Source organism: Mauremys mutica, chromosome 16 (genome assembly GCF_020497125.1).
Source record: "Mauremys mutica isolate MM-2020 ecotype Southern chromosome 16, ASM2049712v1, whole genome shotgun sequence".
Taxonomy (NCBI): domain Eukaryota; kingdom Metazoa; phylum Chordata; order Testudines; family Geoemydidae; genus Mauremys; species Mauremys mutica.
Genome location: NC_059087.1, coordinates 15,239,053 through 15,256,853, shown reverse-complemented (window position 1 = coordinate 15,256,853; position 17,801 = coordinate 15,239,053). Strand labels below are relative to the sequence as shown.

The following is a 17,801-nucleotide window of genomic DNA, read 5'->3' as shown; positions in this document are numbered from 1 at the left end:
CCAGTGCAAATTCAAGCTACTATGATTATTTAAAAACAAAATTTCTTTTGAAAATGAGTCTGAACACTGAATAGAAGACTCAGGTGTGATAGTGCTTCAGAAAGAAGCCTCCTGAATTACCAGAAATCCTATTAAAAGCACAAATCTTGCAACAGCTTGCACATTTCTCTCGCTGGGAACTCTATCAGAATGAAGGGAATGCATTTGCTGTCTTCCTCTTGGTAACAGCATGAAAAATTTTTATGGAATTACAGGGCCAATGCTCAAGGTGGGATTTTCAAAAGAGTCTAAAGACTTGTCCACACTTACAGGGCTGAGAGGCGGTAGCTATGTCAACGGGAGAAGGCCTACGGTCGACAGTGCGGTCTACACAGGGGGTTAGGTTGGTATAATTGCATCACTCAAGGGTGTGGATTTTCCACATCCCTGAGCACCAAAGCGATACCAATATAAGTTGGTAATGGAGGCCAACACCAGGTCTACACTACAGACCTATATCGGTACAAACTAAGTTGCCCAGGGGTGTGAAACATTCACAACCTGAGCAACATAGTTATACTGACTTAACAACCCACGTAGCCAGCATTTTGTTGACGGGAGAGCTTCTCCCATTGACATAGGAGTGTCTTCACTTAAGGACAACCGCAGAACAGCAGCACTGGTGCAGCTGTGCCAATGCAGGTTTGAAGTGGAGACCTGCCCCAAGCCTCAGTGACTCAGAAGCACAAATTCTGATGAAAGCTCCTAAATCACTTAAGGCCATAGGTATTTAGGCACCCAAGGACACAAACAGGCACAGAATTTGCAATACTGCCTAGCTCCTAGCTTCCACAGAAATGAGAGTTAGGTGCCTAGGCACTTGTGAAATGCCCACTAGGTGCCCATCTGCATATTTGGGCACACCAGTAAGTGGCCAGATTTTAAATACTGCCCAGCAAATTGTGGGCATGTGGGATGCTGAGCTCCTTTGTGTGCATACTAGGCCTTGGGCCAGACTCGCAATCTCCAGAATGCTCTTGCTTTGTTTCGAAGTGAAATTAGCACAAATACGGAACTGATACAAAGTATCCAGGGTCTCTGTCATTGCCTAGTGAATGACATGACAGTCACATTGTTTAAAGATTTTATTTCTGCCGTTAAAATAACTTCAAAAGACCATATTTTCCTGGTGCCCTCCGTTTCGACAAACAATAATAACCAGTTATTTGTAAAGTTTACCTATAACCAATTTTGTATCTCTTCTGCCTTTGGCTTTGCCTTAGGCTTAAACCTATTTTATCAGGTGACCCAGACAGCATTTCAGTTCACACACTGAAATAAAATAAAATACTCCCCCTCACCACAACGTGTCTTTTTTTCTCTGGGACAATGCAGACTCTTTGTTACATCTGCTATTACAACATGCCTATAACAATGTTCTCTAACAAGCAGCCCAAGGGTCAAATGTGTCCCTTGATCAATTCACTAGAGGTCTCTGGTGCTGCTGCAGGTAGACTGTGTCTGAAAAAATTCCCTTTATTCTCTCTGCTTCACTGGAAAAATATGCTGTCACTGAAACACTCTTTTCTTCTTCTAGTCTCGACAATTCAGGTAAACAGGGAGCAGCTATCTAGTTGGCATGGCACTGAAACCATTATGGCGCTAGCATGTGTATGAGCCTATAATAAACAAAAGAAACATTGGTTTGCCAAACAGCCTGGCTCTGAGTATGACTCAGTGATAAGGAAAGAAACCAGTCAGTCCACTGCAAGCTGGAGGTAAGCAAAGACAAACATAAGACACTCTGGATCAGCAATTACTTTTTATGGCTTTTTTTTTTTCCCACACTTGATTTTAACAATCCCAGTCACGGCTAGCACCAGAGCAGTCCAACTGGTAGTAGCACTAGGGTAGACAGGCTACCAGTTGTTTAACCACCATGTTAAAACACTGGTGGTCTGTTCTGCTCTACGACCTAGTCTATAGCACTAAATAACATCTGCACCCAGCAAAAGCATTCCTTGTGGCTTCTGATACAGTCAGACTTGCTAGAGAAACTGCTACAAGGACATATTCACATTCAAGCAGCAGGGAAGGAGTTAATGCTAGAGGCCAACAAAGTTACGTGCAAAGCTTACTCACGCTTGATTGCATGATTTCTGTTTCATATGTTGTGATTTATTTTCAGCTCCATGTGTGGATTTTAGCCACGCAGCTCATATTAGCACTAGTGGAGCTGCCCTCTAAAGCCTGCTGACTTGGAGTTGGACCATAACCTAGCATGCCTCCAGTGATTAAGACAAGCCTGAGTACTCCTGGGAGCTCCTTTGCCTCCCAAGCGGATATTTGCCATGCACCAGTTCCCCTTGCTCCTGACTAATACATGACAATACCTACAAGCACGGAATGAGCAGACCCCTTTAAAAAGGGAGTAAGCTCGGAAAGTGACCTTTAATGGGGCTGAATAAAGACTAGGCTGTCCTTTATTCATGCATGGCTTCAGTGCTTCTGTTCCTTCCACACCCTGCCCCCTTGTCATGATTTGGAGCAAGGTCTTAGCACAGACAATTTACAAACTCCCCATGGTACACAAACTGACAAGCCTAATACTTTATTGCATGATAATTGGCCAGGACTCTTATTTTGATAAATCAAGCCCTGTCTACACTGGAGATTCCAGCCAGTGGTGGCTGGGCACTGGCATTGCTGCAACACCGCAAACCCCTAGTGTACACAGGTAAAGTCTTGAAACTGGGGTAAGCAGCAATGATGCAAATCACAGCTTATAGTGGCCGCTTTGCCTGTCTACATTAGGGGTTTGCAGTGGTGCAATGACACTGATGGTCTGCAACGGATGCAATCGTGGCAAACTGCCCAGCGTAGACCACAGCTCTGTTCACATGAGAAAGCTGGGCATTTGGCTTGCTTGGTGCTGCAGTGGGATTGCCACTCCGCAAGCATATGGGGAGCAGGCAGGCAGTTGTGCGTGACAGAGTTAGTGTGCTTGTTAGTGCGCAGGAGAGGTCATAAACTGCAAAGCTATTCTCAGAGCTTGCTTACTACCCCCCACTACAGCGATTCTCACCTTTTGCATACCGGGATACTCCCATCTAGCCAAGACCTGCTTCCTATTTAATAATATAAGGGAAGAGGAAAGGTGTCAACTTCCCAGACCCTGTGAGTTACAACTTCCAGGCCAGGAACCCACACTGCTGGACAAATGTAGGAGAAGCATTCGTGAAGTGGCCTCTTTCAAATCCATCAGTTGCTAAGATCCTGGGGTTGGGGAACGAGAACCACCACATAGGTCAAGAACATGGCATAGGCAATAAGAGAAAAAAATTGCAGGTGCCAGCAACAATTATTGCTCAGAGGTCGTGGGTGTTCCTAGACACTCAAACTGGTGCAGCCCTGCATGCTGAAGGCAACAACTCAGTGAGTGCCCTTGGATACAGCAGGAGAAGCACTGCATAATGAGAGCTACACTCTCCACCCCTTTCACTCCCGTATGAAGACAGCTGTAATCATTTTATGAAAATTAGGCATGGCCCTTAAGTGCTTGGTGACTTGCCCACTGCAAATCACATCTAAGCAAAGTTGCACATTGAAGTGAAAAGATTTGTTGTGCAAACACTTGGAAAACACATGAGCAAATATACTCACCCTTTTTTTTTTTTTTTTAAAAGCCATCACAACAACAAACCATTGACTGGAAATTCATGGGACCATCTGCGTATCTCAGAGAGAGCATGCTTATCACTGCACGTCCCTGCAACTATTTTAACCTGCCTTTCCAAGCCAGAGAGTAAAACTGCTGATGACAGAACCATGACAGTGACAAACAGACAGGCTGAAGTTCAGACCCAAATTGTTATTCCTTCAGCCAGGCAGTCACGCACCAGAAACGCCGCATGTGAACACTTCTTTGTCAAACACTCAATTATAAACTTGAGCCACAAGGAAAGCAAGAGAGGAGAAAGGGAGAAAAAACCAAAATGGCAGGCAGTCTTTATGCCATCCCATTCCTCTGACCGGTGCCAGGAATCATATTGTCAACCACGGATTGCAACAGAGTATGAACACATGATGGGGAAAAAACATTGATGATTTTGTTTTTAAGAGCAGGTTAGTGCTTATGTGAATCTACTTCCTATTCCCTCCCATAGCAAAACATGGTGTTTAAGGTTTATTCTTAGGTGCTGTGTGGTAAGCAAAGTCCAAAATGTTTTTTTATTTTTGTCCTCATGTACTGGAAAGAAAAATAAAACATCAGCTACAGACCTAAAGTAAGTAACTAACTAACTAAAGTCAGTCAGTCACCAAGAGACCGGATGCCTGTATCCTGACTGGGATTCCCTTGGTATTATTCTGCCAGCACCATGAAAAACCATTTATGAATAGAAACTGCTCTGTATAAATGAGAAAAAAAATCGGCATATAGTGTTTTAAAACAGTAAGTCGCTGTCTTTCCTTCCACAGTAGTACACCTATCTGATACTAGCTGATTTATCTCAGCTTGATGTCCCAACAGAGATTTCAACTCCAGACACGTGACTGACAACACAGCTAACAAATGTCATGACAAATTACAACTACTAACTGACAACCACATGCAAATTACAAGAATCTATAGAAATATAATGTAATGGGCTCCAACACCCCCTCTTAGACAGCCACGATACTACCTGCAGTATAGAGGAATCAGAAGAATTCATTACAGGATTCCAATGCTTCAGACTGTCTCTAGCATTCAGAAGGTTAGCATTACTCCATCCTTGGATTCCTTGATTGACATCAGGCCACAGAGTTTGGTAGGTGAGGTTTGCTCTTACAGGCAATTTACCTTCTACTTGCTGCTCATTGTCCAAGGGTCAGGAAGGAGCCAGAAGGGGAAAGATTAGAGAAATCTAAATGGAACTCATGTTATCCTTCAGCATTCTCCCATACAGCGGATGAAGGATGGAGCTCCTCAGTCACTCATTCCCCTGCTCTGGAATCAAACTACTGACCTGCCACCGTGGAGAAAGTGGAGCCTGAGAGGAGGGTTCAAATAGCAGGATTTGCTAGCTAACCTTTAGCTGCCTGATGTCTGAAGCTCTGACTTTGGGTGCTAATACAATTCTGGACTCGGCACCAAGCAGCTAACATTGATACTCTGCTGTGTTATCTGAACCACCTCTAATCAGAGAGAAACAATGGAAAAAGATGATGCTAATAAAAGCCTGTGTAACCCACACACCTCTTGGGTGTGGTGTTTTGTCCCATCTAGTGACACCAAGACCACTTAGAGAGAGAAAAAATGAGTCTGCTCTACAGCCTTAGCTAACAGCCAGTTGGCTTTTAGCTCATGCACTAAGCTCCATAGGTCCCAGGTTCAATCGCGCCCACCAACAACCGGGTTCTGTCGGTGTTACACCTGTGCACATAAGGCAACTCTCGGGAGGTCATTTTTCAACAGGGTGACTGAAAAACGAAAGCAGGCCAACTCCCATTAACAGTGAGGTTTATATGACCCATTCCTGGCACTTAGCACTTGAAATATTCTTCTTGGTGGGATTCATTTTTATGAACAAATTAATTCCAAAGTCTAACCTGTTAAAAAAAAGTCTGAAAATCAATTTAGAACTTTAAAAGCAAAGAGGCCGTATTCCAGTGATCGTTTCTTTGGGCATATTTCATCTCTCAGTTACAAATATGTACACATGACTATCCCTCAGGAGTCCATCCACCAGCAAATTTGGAATAGCTTAAAGGCTTTCAAACTCCCTGATGATTTTATTTTAGTTTTTTAAACTTCCTCTATTAGGTAAAACTGCAGAGGAAATACCAAGGGCTTCATATGCTGCCTGAGCCAAAGAAATAGCCCTCAGGCATCACCCCTACAACTACAAGTAACCTGGCTTGACGGACCACAGAACAAGGAGTGCTTATTTTACCTAAGAGAGGTCTTCAAATCAAAGATGTGCTTACTCAAGCTGTGCATATTCTCAACAGTTCATGTAAACCATCAATCAGTTAGCAGTATGAAAATCAGCTCCCCGAGGAATCAATGCAGAGAGAGAGAGAGAGAGACAGGGAGGGGGTGTTTGCAAGACAGCCGGAGGCTGCACTTTGTGAGGATAGTGCCACTGCAAGATGGAAAACAGCATCTTCTTTGATATGCTTCCACAAGAAAACCCAACTGAATTGGACAAACATCATTAAAAGGCTTTACCCAAGAACTGGCAACCACCGTCGCTTCTGCCGTAGCTCATGATGCACTATTCGGACATGTTAAACCTTCACATTCCTCAAAGAGTTTTGTGGAAATTGGGATCACTGGTTAGGAACAAACAAGTACAGTTTGTTCTGCCTGTTTGAAATAACTCACAGTTCTTTAGAAATATATATTTAATTCTCTCTCAGCAGTGACCCATCTAGGGCTGTAGCTTTATTGTTTGTTTCCTGAGTTCAGATTAGAGCAGGACAGATTAGATGGATCAGATTAGATGGATCAGTTATCCCAGTGAAAAGCACAGTATAAAAACCTAGACAGACTATATTGCCCGGTTGGTGTTGATTACGTTTGTGTTGCAGACCAAAGAACCTGAGATCAGCCTGAATTAAGGCTACTCATGAATTAAAGAGCCACACTTTAGCCATGATTGATCTGAGGCTTTGTTTTTTCCTGAAGATATTATGTGCAAAGCCGTAGGAGGTATAAGAACAGAGCAGTTACAATTAGCTATCCCTAAGGAACTTCAATCCTGGTACATGAAATTCAGAGTTCACTGAACGCTATCTAAATGAGGTTGAGAGCCACTGAATGAAGGTGCAAATCTGCACTTAGAATCTTCCTCCCTGCCAAGCCAGAACAAGGGTGCCACCAGCCATGCAGCCGCTGCATGTTTACTCCTGCAGCTTCCAGGTTGCAATAGCACCTGCTGTCTGCCGCGCGTCCACTCTGCAAGAGGTTTGGCTGGTGACTCTGCATAGTTCATGGACCAGCTGGCAGCATGCAGTGTCACTGGAGCTGGTGGAGTCAGGGTGGTCCTTTTGCATTAAGGAAACATGCCTAGTATTGAATGGGAAGAGATGGAAGAGAACAACACAGATGTAATGGCCGCTTTTCCCTTCCTTTCATTTCAAAGTGCTACTTCTGACCCTCTGCCTTCTCCCACTCCCAAAGCAAATAAAAATAAAAGAAAGATTTTTAAAAGAAAAAAAGTAAAAGGACTTTTGCATTGCACTAGCCAATTAAATACAAGACAGACAGATACAAGCAGTTATAGCTTTCTGTAAATTACTTCATGTAATTAAATCCACTTCTCTAAATTACAAACCATTTAGCTCTTCTTTTATAACAATGTAAGCAATGACCACCAACCACCTTTTTATGGAGTCTGATGCCATAAAAGTTGTTAGCGATGAAATTTCCTTTATATCTCTTAATTTCAAATAAGCCATTGTAATGAGATCCATTCACATCTACTTAGCAAACAACTACATATTCTGCTCCAAGACTGAGGCTATATTTAACCTGCCATGACCTATCTGTGGTCTCTGCTGATCAGCTAATGACTAGACAGAGGAGTTAAAGGTGACCTGAAAAGGAATTTGTGCCCTCTTTTTTATTTTTATTATATATAGATATATATATACACACACACACACACACACACACACGCACGCACACGGCTTTGCAAGTTGTTTTCCCACCAGTTCTACTTTCTGTTTGGTTTTTTACTTTGGAAATCTCAGGAATGTCAAGTCATGTCTTCCTTGGTATTGTCGGAGGCCTTGCTGGGAGTCTCAGGAGGTAGATGTTCTGAAGAAGGGATGTTGGAAGAGGAATGCTGAATCTGATATCTTTTCTCCCAAGCTGGGGCGGCTCTAGGTATTTTGCCGCCCCAAGCACGGCAGGCAGGCTGCCTTCGGTGGCTTGCCTGCGGGAGGTCCCCGGTCCCGCGGATTCGGCAGCATGCCTGCGGGAGATCCGCCGAAGCCACGGGACCTGTGGACCCTCCACAGGCAAGCTGCCGAAGGCAACCTGCCTGCTGCCCTCGCGGCGACCAGTAGAGCGCCCCCCGTGGCTTGCCGCCCCAAGCATGCGCTTGGCATGCTGGTGCCTGGAGCCGCCCCTGCTCCCAAGCGTTCAGCTCACCAATGCCTGGGTACTTTTCCTTTAGGTCATTACACTTACCACTGCTGTGTGTGAACCATTTTTATTTTACATACGAGGAAACAGCGATTAAGGCCTTGCCTACGCTAGGAATAATTTTTTTTTAAAGTTGCCACCATTGGTTGAGCTCCACCACAGGTAACACTGGGAGCACTAAAATAGACAAGGTGTTGGTGGCTGCCGGCATCTTAACTCCCGGGGTTCCCTTCACATGTTAATAAAATGCCAGGGGCCATCTGGAACCCTCTCTACACTAGTGCTAATATTGATACTGCTGCTGGTGGAGTTGAAATGGTGGGAGTTTTTGAGCAGGGGAGGGAGGGGAATCCAACACTGCAGGCACAGCCTAATTGCCTGATCCGGAACCCACTGAAGTCACTGGTGACATCCTGAGAGCAGAGTGGAGCTCAGGATCCAAAGCAAACCTGGGAATGGAACTCAAGTCTCCTGGATCCTCAGTTCTATTTCTTAATTGCAAGGTAATCCTTCCTCTCAGTGTACATCATGCCAGATGCAACGCAGGGCCCAGAGGATGGGTAGGTGGTTTAAAATTGGATTGGATCTGGAGAGAGACACGGGAGTCCACTTCGCAGAAGAAACCCTCGAACAACAGGAAACTCAAAATTCCTTCCGATTTGAGCTTCCAATTTTAATTGGAAACATTCCAAATTTTGAATATATTCTAACCTGAGTGTCCTGGCTACATGCCAACTCACGTAACCACACTGTACCTCTAAATTCCCCTGGTAGTTTCCAGTGGATATAGCTTCTCCCCACTCCAACCCCTCACCCCCCCAACACTATTTGTCCTGATGTGTAGTGTTACAGAAATCTGTTAAAACAGTTGCTGCGTTCCACAGAAGAGATGGCTGCATTTCAGCGACAAATGAAGTTGTCCATTGTCTATGTTATGGTGATATTAGAAACCTTAATTGCTTAAGGTTTGTAATGCACTTAGAGATATATCAGACAAGCCAAGCCTTACCATCTCTCTCTCTCTCTCTCTCTAATGTACAGTAGGGTTATCCTCCACACAGACTTGAAGAATCTTTAAAACCACTGGGTAAATTCTTTTAAAGTAACAGCACATTTTTAAAATAGCCAGATTTGAGTTGGAAAATAAACATACAGTATTTATTTACAATGTTTGTTTGTTTTTTACTGCTGCCACTGCTGTGCTATGCCTATTGTTTCCCTGCACTTTGATGCAGAAAACAGAATACAAAGTGCATAACCAGGACTTAAAGCAGATTTTTAAATTAGTTCCTAACAGTGCAAACAGATTGCTATTGATTGAAATGAGCCTGATTTTAGGCCTTGGATTAGCAAACCTAATGACTAAATACTGTATTGCCCATTTCAGTACTTGTGTGCTGGGCCTCCCCAGTGCTTCTGCAGGCAGCTGTGAACTCTCCGTATTCGCAGATTACTACGAGAGAATAAGGGAAGACCATCTGTGTCTTCATAGTGTAGCAGCTCTCAGCCTGAACTAAGGACCACCAATGACAATCCCCCTGCGACAGGGTCCCCTGCTCTGCATCCTCATTAAGGGCTTTGAAGCCAATGGGACTGTTCACATGCTTAAACATAAACACGGTCAGTCTTCTGCTGCATTGGAGTCAGAGTACTCAGCACCTTACCGGATCAATCCCTAAGTGCTTTTTCCTCATCTTGGCACAAGCGTAAGGGAATCGAGGTTGCAAACTCAGTCAACAACCCTGGATATTTCCAGGCATCTTAACCAAAGCGTAAAATCTTTCTTTTACTAATAAGTATCCGATTAATGGTGTAACTCTGAAAGTAATCACGTACGCATATTAAAAGATTTGCTGCCAACTAGCTTTAGGCCCAAAATTTAGATTTATATACTTACAACAACAACCAAAAAAAGACCAAAATGTGGACCTGATTTTAGAAGCTCTAATAATACAAACAGAAATGTTTGATTAAAAGAGGCTACCAGAACAGTTTTTCATTTGTTTTGTTTTTAAATGTTCTGTGAAACAAACAGAATCTGCTAAATAAAAAGGTGAAACCACCAAGAAACAAAGAAACTGATCTGTCTAATTTTACTGTTGAAATGCAGTGAAACGAAAAAAAAGCCCTGAAACATTCTGTGCTCTACGGGTTGTTAATTATATTCTTAATTTTTATCAACAGTACAAAAAGGGGTAAGGAATAAAGTCTGAGTACAAAACATATTGTCAACACAATTTTTATCTGACCATTTTATCTGTTTGAACGTATCATGTCAGAGGCCTGATGGTAATACAGAGAGTCTTTCACCTCTAGCTCTTCTGTTCAAATCTACGCCAAGTCAGTTGTGACTGGAAGTGGCTACCATCTGAAGGCTATTTAGTGGCCTATTAATTAATGTGCATGGGATATTAAGGTGATGAGCACTACAAAAAGCCTGTAAGTAATTTAAACAAGTAAGTAAACAAAAATACATGTGACACTCATTTGCAGATTCCAACCCAGCAAGAGCCCCTATGACAACCCGCATTAATTATCATGCTAGTTCTATGATCTCATTCCACATCGACATGAGTCCCTGGTCCCCCAAAAACAGGGTTAAGTCACACTGGTGGCTCAGCATCAGGAAGTCTGCACTCTCATATGCCATGCTGCATCTCCTCCGTGGACAATGGGGATTTCAGCTTCCTAGATGGTCCCAACCCAGCCCCACTCATAAGCACTACACTTACACCCACACCAAAGATGTGAATGAAACCCTTTTTTCTTTAGTCAGCCTCTTATGACGCCTTCTCACCTTGGGATCTTTAAATGATGGGAGTAAAAGAGAAGGAAGAGGTGAAAAATAGTAATCTCCATGCTGAATGGCTGCTTGCTGTCTAGTATCCCATTGTCACTACAGCAGCATATAAACAAACATATTCAACACAATACACTACTTCTGACTTGCCTGGCCACAGCGCTTGTGGCTAGCTAACTTTTAGCAGCACCAATTCTTTTCTATTAACTTGTTTTTGGCAGTGTGATGCAGTAGCACAAAAGACCAGCACAACGCTGGGCTGCATAGAGTGCCACTGGGTCATGATGCTTGGCACAACAGCAGCTACATTAACTCAGTTCTGGGCACTTCATTTCCAGACAGAGACTAGAAAGCTGGAAGGATACCAGCAGAAAAAGAAAGCAGCAAAAACGGTCAGAGGGGTAGACAGACGGATTCAGAAGGAAAAGAGAAATAGACACAGTTCGGCTAAGGGACAGCTAAGGAGATAACAGAATAAAAATCCTTTAGGGCAGTGCAAGGGGGTATAACCTAGACTAACAAAACAAAAAATAAAGATGGACAGTTTTCAGATTAAATATCAGGAATCTTTCTTAGAGGAGATCTCTTCTCTTGGGTTATGGAACAGCCTCTCAAGATGAGTAATGCAAGCCGCAACGGTGACTGCGTTTCTCATGCTTCACCCAATCTTATTTTAAAATATAGTGTAGAGGCGGCACCGGCACTCACAGAGGGATGGGCTAGATGGCTTGACAGATCTTATTAATTTCCAGCGTCTTTGGTTGTAGTGCAGAGGACTTCCCCACACGCACAAGCAGGGATACAGATGGATGTGGTATGAGAGAGAGGAGAGGCTGGGAGGAAAAGGAAATAGAAACAAGTTGTCTTTTTGTGGGTGGAGCTGCCGGTATCCAGCTTTAGGGGAAGGTGCTGCTGTGGGAGGGATCTATCCCTGTTCAAAGTTTGTTGTATTTTTGGACAATCCCTCATTTCTTTAGATATCCCTGATGCTGCAGTATGCTTCCCAAAGACTTCAGCATCATCATCAGTCAGAGAGCAACAGTTCTGACACAGCTGCCTTAAACCAACGCAAACAATAAGGAGTCCGGTGGCACCTTAAAGACTAACAGATTTATTTGGGTATAAGCTTTCGTGGGTAAAAAAAACAACACTTCTTACCCACGAAAGCTTATGCCCAAAAAAATCTGTTAGTTTTTAAGGTGCCACCAGACTCCTCATTGTTTTTGTGGATACAGACTAACACGGCTACCCCCAGATACTTAAACCAACATGTTGATGCATCATCCCTGCTATGAATGCAGTAGCAAAAAAACTTAGAGGGGGGTGGGAAAAGAAGGCGACAGAGCAGAATAGAACAAACCCACAGCCACGTAAATCTTTAGCTAATTATCCCTATGTCATACAAAATGCCCACAATGCCCTGCATTCTCTCTATATGGTTACTGCAGGATGTAAAAGCTTTTAAACCACTTCACATATGGTTGGAGCAGTGGTCTGGAAAAGATAGATTATCTCTACCAGCTCCCCTTTCTCTATATCCCAAAGTGAAAAAAGAACAAAATAATCAGAGGTAAATAGGAATTCAGACATTTACTTTGTTGAAAAAAGAGTGAAGTATTAATCTAATTTCCTAAACAAACCAGACAACCTGGCACTCAAATCAGCTTACCACTTTGCACCTCTCTACAAGGATTAGCAGAGCGCCATAATTATAATGCCCAATTTGATTTATTAAAGGAGGCTTCACAGAAAGGATGACAATTCAATAGCTTAGCAGAGAGAAGAGATGAGAGAGAGAGTGTGAGGCTTCAAGTAGACCAGCAGTGTCTTAAATAAAAACATGCGTCAATACAAATTAGTTATAGTAAATTTACCAAATTAGGGGCGAGCACAGACTGGAACCTCAGATGTGAACCATCCCAAAACCCTGGGAAAATTTAGATCAAGCCCATTATTTCTAGAGTGGACTTGAAACATAACAGCCCTGAACTTGGAGGATATTAGACCTGGGCGTGAATTTCATGGCTATAAAAAACATGCAAGAAAAGAAAGCAGGGTTATTAAAAAAAAAGCATAATTGAATATAAATTTCAAAAAGCTTGTGCTAAGAGAGAAATGGTTTTACCTGTTACACCTGAGTAAAGCACAGTTCATCTAATCAAGTCATTAACAACCAGGAAGACTACAGAGAATATCTGCAATAAGCACTTATCTCTATAGCCTTCAATACTGGTGTGCACCATATTGGGAATACACTAAACTCTGAACATGACTTGCTCCAACAGGCTAATTGTGGTTTAATGGGTCACTCATCACAGGTTTTGTTTTACTTTCTCCATGTAACTTCCCTGCCCCCTACAGAAGCTTGTTACTTCTACCTACAGAGAAGCAGGAGAGACTATGCAGACAATGAGCCAAGAAAAGATGTAGGAACGACGTGGGGGGCGGGGTTTGGAATATGAGAGATGCTACTGTTTAATATCAGTGGTAACCACAACGCTAGCCAGAAGAAAATGCAAGTAACTTTTGATATGTCTTCATTATTCATGATGTACCGAGGGAAATTAAGTATTAGGCAAATTCAGGCAGCAGAATGTAATGACTCAAACTGGAATTTGGCCAGGACATCAAGGCTTTTTACCCTTGTGGTTGCTAGGAAAGTGTCATGAGATCCTTCGGGACCACAAGTGTTGGAAACCTTGGTTTTACATTTCATCTAAAAGATGGCAACTCCAGAAGTACATTCTCCAGTACGTCGTGCAGGGGGATTGGTTCATTACTGACTCAGAGGGATGAGTGATACCTACTGAATCACTAGCCTCACTCCCTGCAGCATTTTGGATCAATGCCTAGTAGATTTCAGTATGAGTGAATTTACCTAAACAGCAATGAACTGATAGAATTTTAGCTTAGGTCTCAAAGAACAGCCTGGTTTATGCGTTTTTAACCCGCGAGTGAATATTTTCTAAGCTGCCACCCAAATGAATGTTTAGCAGAAACATCTCTGCAGCATTAATTTGTTTGACTGAAGAGATCAGTAAGAGAGAGCTAGCTTTGACCATAATCACATAGTTTTTGCATTCCTTTTCTACAAATATCTGAACAAAGTGTTTTAATGGCCCAAATAGTCACAGAAAGCAGATTTCAAATGTAAAATGCAAGTATCTGTGGAAAATGAAGTTTAAATTCACACATTAAGCATTTGGATTGGACACGACTGCACGCTTACCCAGCTGGGGAATCAAAATACTATGAGCAATCATAAACAAGACACTCAGCTCACATTTTATATATCACATACTGAATGAATCCTGGAAACAAAGTGTTTGTGATAACTTTGGAGAGTTTTCAAAATCTCCAAAAAAACCCAAACCATTGCCAATCTGACTGGAGGAAATTGATTTGCAACCAAAATGTCCACAAGCAGAAAAATGATTTGTCAGATAAGTCATCTGTTGTGAATATTTTCCTCATCCCTAATAGCAATCCATTTTCAAAATCAAAACACAAACAGAAAAGATGCCAGAGTAATTAACCATCAGAACAGATTGCAAGGTAAACTCTCTGTCACTAAGGCCACGTCTACACTAGCACTTATGTCGGCAAAACTCTTGTCACTCAGGGGTGTGAAAACACACACACTCCCACCCACCCACCCTGAGCAACATAAGTGCTAGTGTCTCTTGCCAATATAGCTACCGCCGCTCATTGAGCTGGATTTATTATGTTAACAGGACAGCTCTGTCCTGTTGGTACAACGCAGCTCCATGAGCTGTACCAATACGACTGTGCCGCTGTAAACTTGTAAGTGTAGATATGACCTTAGAGTCTAGCTCAAGATTTGGTGCAGTGTCTTTCTAAAAGATATGCTCAAGTTCAACCACAAGTTACTGGGTTCAACGCAGAAATCACTGGATAAAGTTCCATGGCGTGCGTAATGTGGGAGATCGGAGTCCATGACCATAATGATCTCTTCTGGCCTTAAAAATCTATAATTCAATTAAAAATACTTACAATGACCACAGAATCTAAACTTTTGTTGTCATCTGAGACATATGCAAAATCTCCACCCATAGAAGGAAAGGCTTGTCCTGCTTATTTGAATAAGCTCCTTTCTCTTGCAGTACATCTGCAAATACTTTTCAATTGCACATTTACTTCTTAGCTTGGTAAGGACAAATATGTTGGTCACGCTGCTAATGTCCATTTGGCGCTAGGTAACAGGTACTTAGCAAGTGCTTGCTCTTAGATATACTCTGCTGTGCTATGTGGATTTCAAGCCCCCAACAAATCTCCCAGTTGAGCTGCAGTAAGTGATAAATGGCCTGCCAAGCTCTTGTGCCTTTCCTTCTTCACCTCCCTGGCTATAAAAACACACACACTGGTTCAGACAAGAGCTTTCGAGGCCATGTTCCTCATGCTTGTTGCATTCAAGGTGACTATGGCAGCTAGGCCACTTCTAGAGCGTATTAATGCATTGCTTGTTTCAAATGCACAAGGAAACTGTATGCGGCATGGGAAGGAAGGGACAAACCCTTTCTTCTGTCTCTATTTTCATTTCTTAACTCCTATAGTGCTCCCCTCAGTCTTAATTCACTGTTTGGCAGCATGCAGAAGAACATGATTCATGATGTGCACGTTGGTGTCACATTTGCTAAGCCCCAGATAGGCATTAACAACCCTGCATTCCCCAATCCTAGGCACCAGTGGAGATGACAGTTGGATCACACCAATGGAGATGACTGGATCACAGCCTAACATGCACACTGCGTTTGGGTCACTTACTGTGCGAGTTACCAAACTTTGCTGGAGATGCAGAACTACAGGGTAGTTTGCCTCTCTCACGGTGCACTTGTTTCATTTTAACCAATGGAATTTCCTACCACTCATGTCTATTCACTTGACTACAATCCACACAGGAGACATTACAGCGCCTAGTACAATTAGCCAGGAGATTTTAAAAACAGATGCATTAACAGCTTCCACCCAGGAGAAAGAAGACACAGGACACAGTCACTTCAGAGGCAAAAGAATTCCCCTACCTGCTTGGATATCTTCAAGGGGTGTTTCTTCTTCACCCTCTCTTTGCCTCGTTCAGCCTCTCTCTCAGAGCTCCCGGCATCATTATTATGGCCATTTTCGCTGGGCTCAGCGGACACGTAGTTTTCGGATTCTCGTGGTTTCTTTCCTGGATGCCTCTCCCATTTTTCCTTTCGCTCCTGAGGCTTTAATGACATGTCCTTCTGTGGAGAGGAAAAAAATAAAAAGTAAAACCTTTAAGCTCTTTGCGGTAAGGACTAGAATTTACTATATGTTTGCACAGCACATAGCACAATGGGTCCAACCTGCCCTTCAGTTCTAAAGCAATCTAAATGTCAAATAAAAAAATAAAATAGGACTTTCTTTTAAGAGAGAAGCTGAAAATGAGCAATCTATTCCTATGCAATACAAACAAATATTACATTAAAGTGGATGAATTTTCTCCAGGCTAGGTGGGAAACAGCTTCAGAGAACTAGTTATGACAACGGGTTCTCTTCTGACTAATTCAAAAGCCACACTTCACTCATAAGCACCCAAACATCTCAGAAGCAAGCTCTGTAAGGTTTGCTCGGTGCTAACGATTCTGTATCATAGCCAGTGACATAGAAACCTCTGAACTGAATAAGGCATAGAGGGCCTGATTCAGAAAAGCATCCTTGTTGGGGAAAGAAGTTTGCCAAATGCATATGTGCTTTCCTGAATAGGGATGCTAAAGTCAAAGGGATTTAAACGTGTGGTTCAAGTTAAGCAAGCGCGTAAGTGCCTTCCTGAATCAGGGCCAGAATGCATACTTTGAAGGTAAAACATTGAAGACACTGGTATGGTGTGTAATAAAACAAAGTCAACATAGAAATATCAAGAGCAGAGAAAAGGATACATTACACTACATTTGTGAAGAACATAATTTAGTGGGGTTAAAGAAAAAGGCACCTCAAAGAATGGAATAAAGTTGACTATTGGAAAAAAAATATGCAAAAACACACATGGAAAAATGTTCTGCAAAGAACTGGCTATTACAAGAAACAACATACAAAAATAGTCCATAGTTGTGGCTATCTAATTCTAGACTGCTAGATTTCTGCCACACCTTTTGTGAAACCACCCACGCGTCAAAGACTAAACTCTCTCAAATGCTTTGCAGACTCACCATCCCTATTAATTTTTCATATGAGCTAACTGAATGAGATTAGGAGATGCATTAAAACCTCTACTAATCATGACTTGTCGGCTTCAGACAGTTAAACCTTGCTTCTTTTTAAATCCTCAGGCCACCCCTTCTGACTCAGTCACAATCACTTCATCAACATTCATACCCTGTGTGAATGGAGTTCACAATTGCGCACCCATTCATATTGGCCTACACACACCTTCAATGCAGCAAAAGTTACATCAGCCTCCTAGGTGTTGAAACCCAAAGCACCACACCAAAGGATGCGCTGGGAATTGGGACAAAATGCCCTGCTGGCTGCTCTATACTATTTTTTCCCTCTTTTAATTTGCAGATTGGGCTTCTAAGTATGCATCATGCTGTTTCCATTTCAAATCATTCACCACTTACAGTTTTCTTTCCTTCTGCAGTTCGATGAAGCACTGACATTCTAGTGAGATGCATAAACATGAGAGTTTGAATCTGTTCATAACAACAACAAAAAGTGGGGGGAGGGGACCAGTGGGACAACTAATTTTCTATCCTCAGCTAAGTCAACACTCAATTGTTACACACACAGCCAAATCACTGTATAGTTTAGCATAAGGTTGTTTAAGGGGCTAGCAGCATCTCCTTACACACACCACACACACACGAGAACGTTGTAAGAATCAGCAATGTCCCTTAGAAGTGCAGA

General features: G+C 42.6%; 1 protein-coding gene across 17 annotated transcripts in view; it reads right to left on the bottom strand.

Moving 5' to 3' along the window:
• The window catches only part of FBRSL1 (fibrosin like 1), a 734,888-nt gene that overhangs the window by 504,506 nt on the left and 212,581 nt on the right, over positions 1 to 17,801 (bottom strand). For all 17 annotated transcript variants that reach the window (XM_044989412.1, XM_044989398.1, XM_044989396.1 and 14 more), the window contains exon 2: positions 15,959 to 16,159. In XM_044989412.1, the coding sequence (XP_044845347.1) occupies positions 15,959 to 16,153 (195 nt within the window). In that variant the 5' untranslated portion in view covers positions 16,154 to 16,159. The remainder of the gene's footprint in view (positions 1 to 15,958; positions 16,160 to 17,801) is intronic.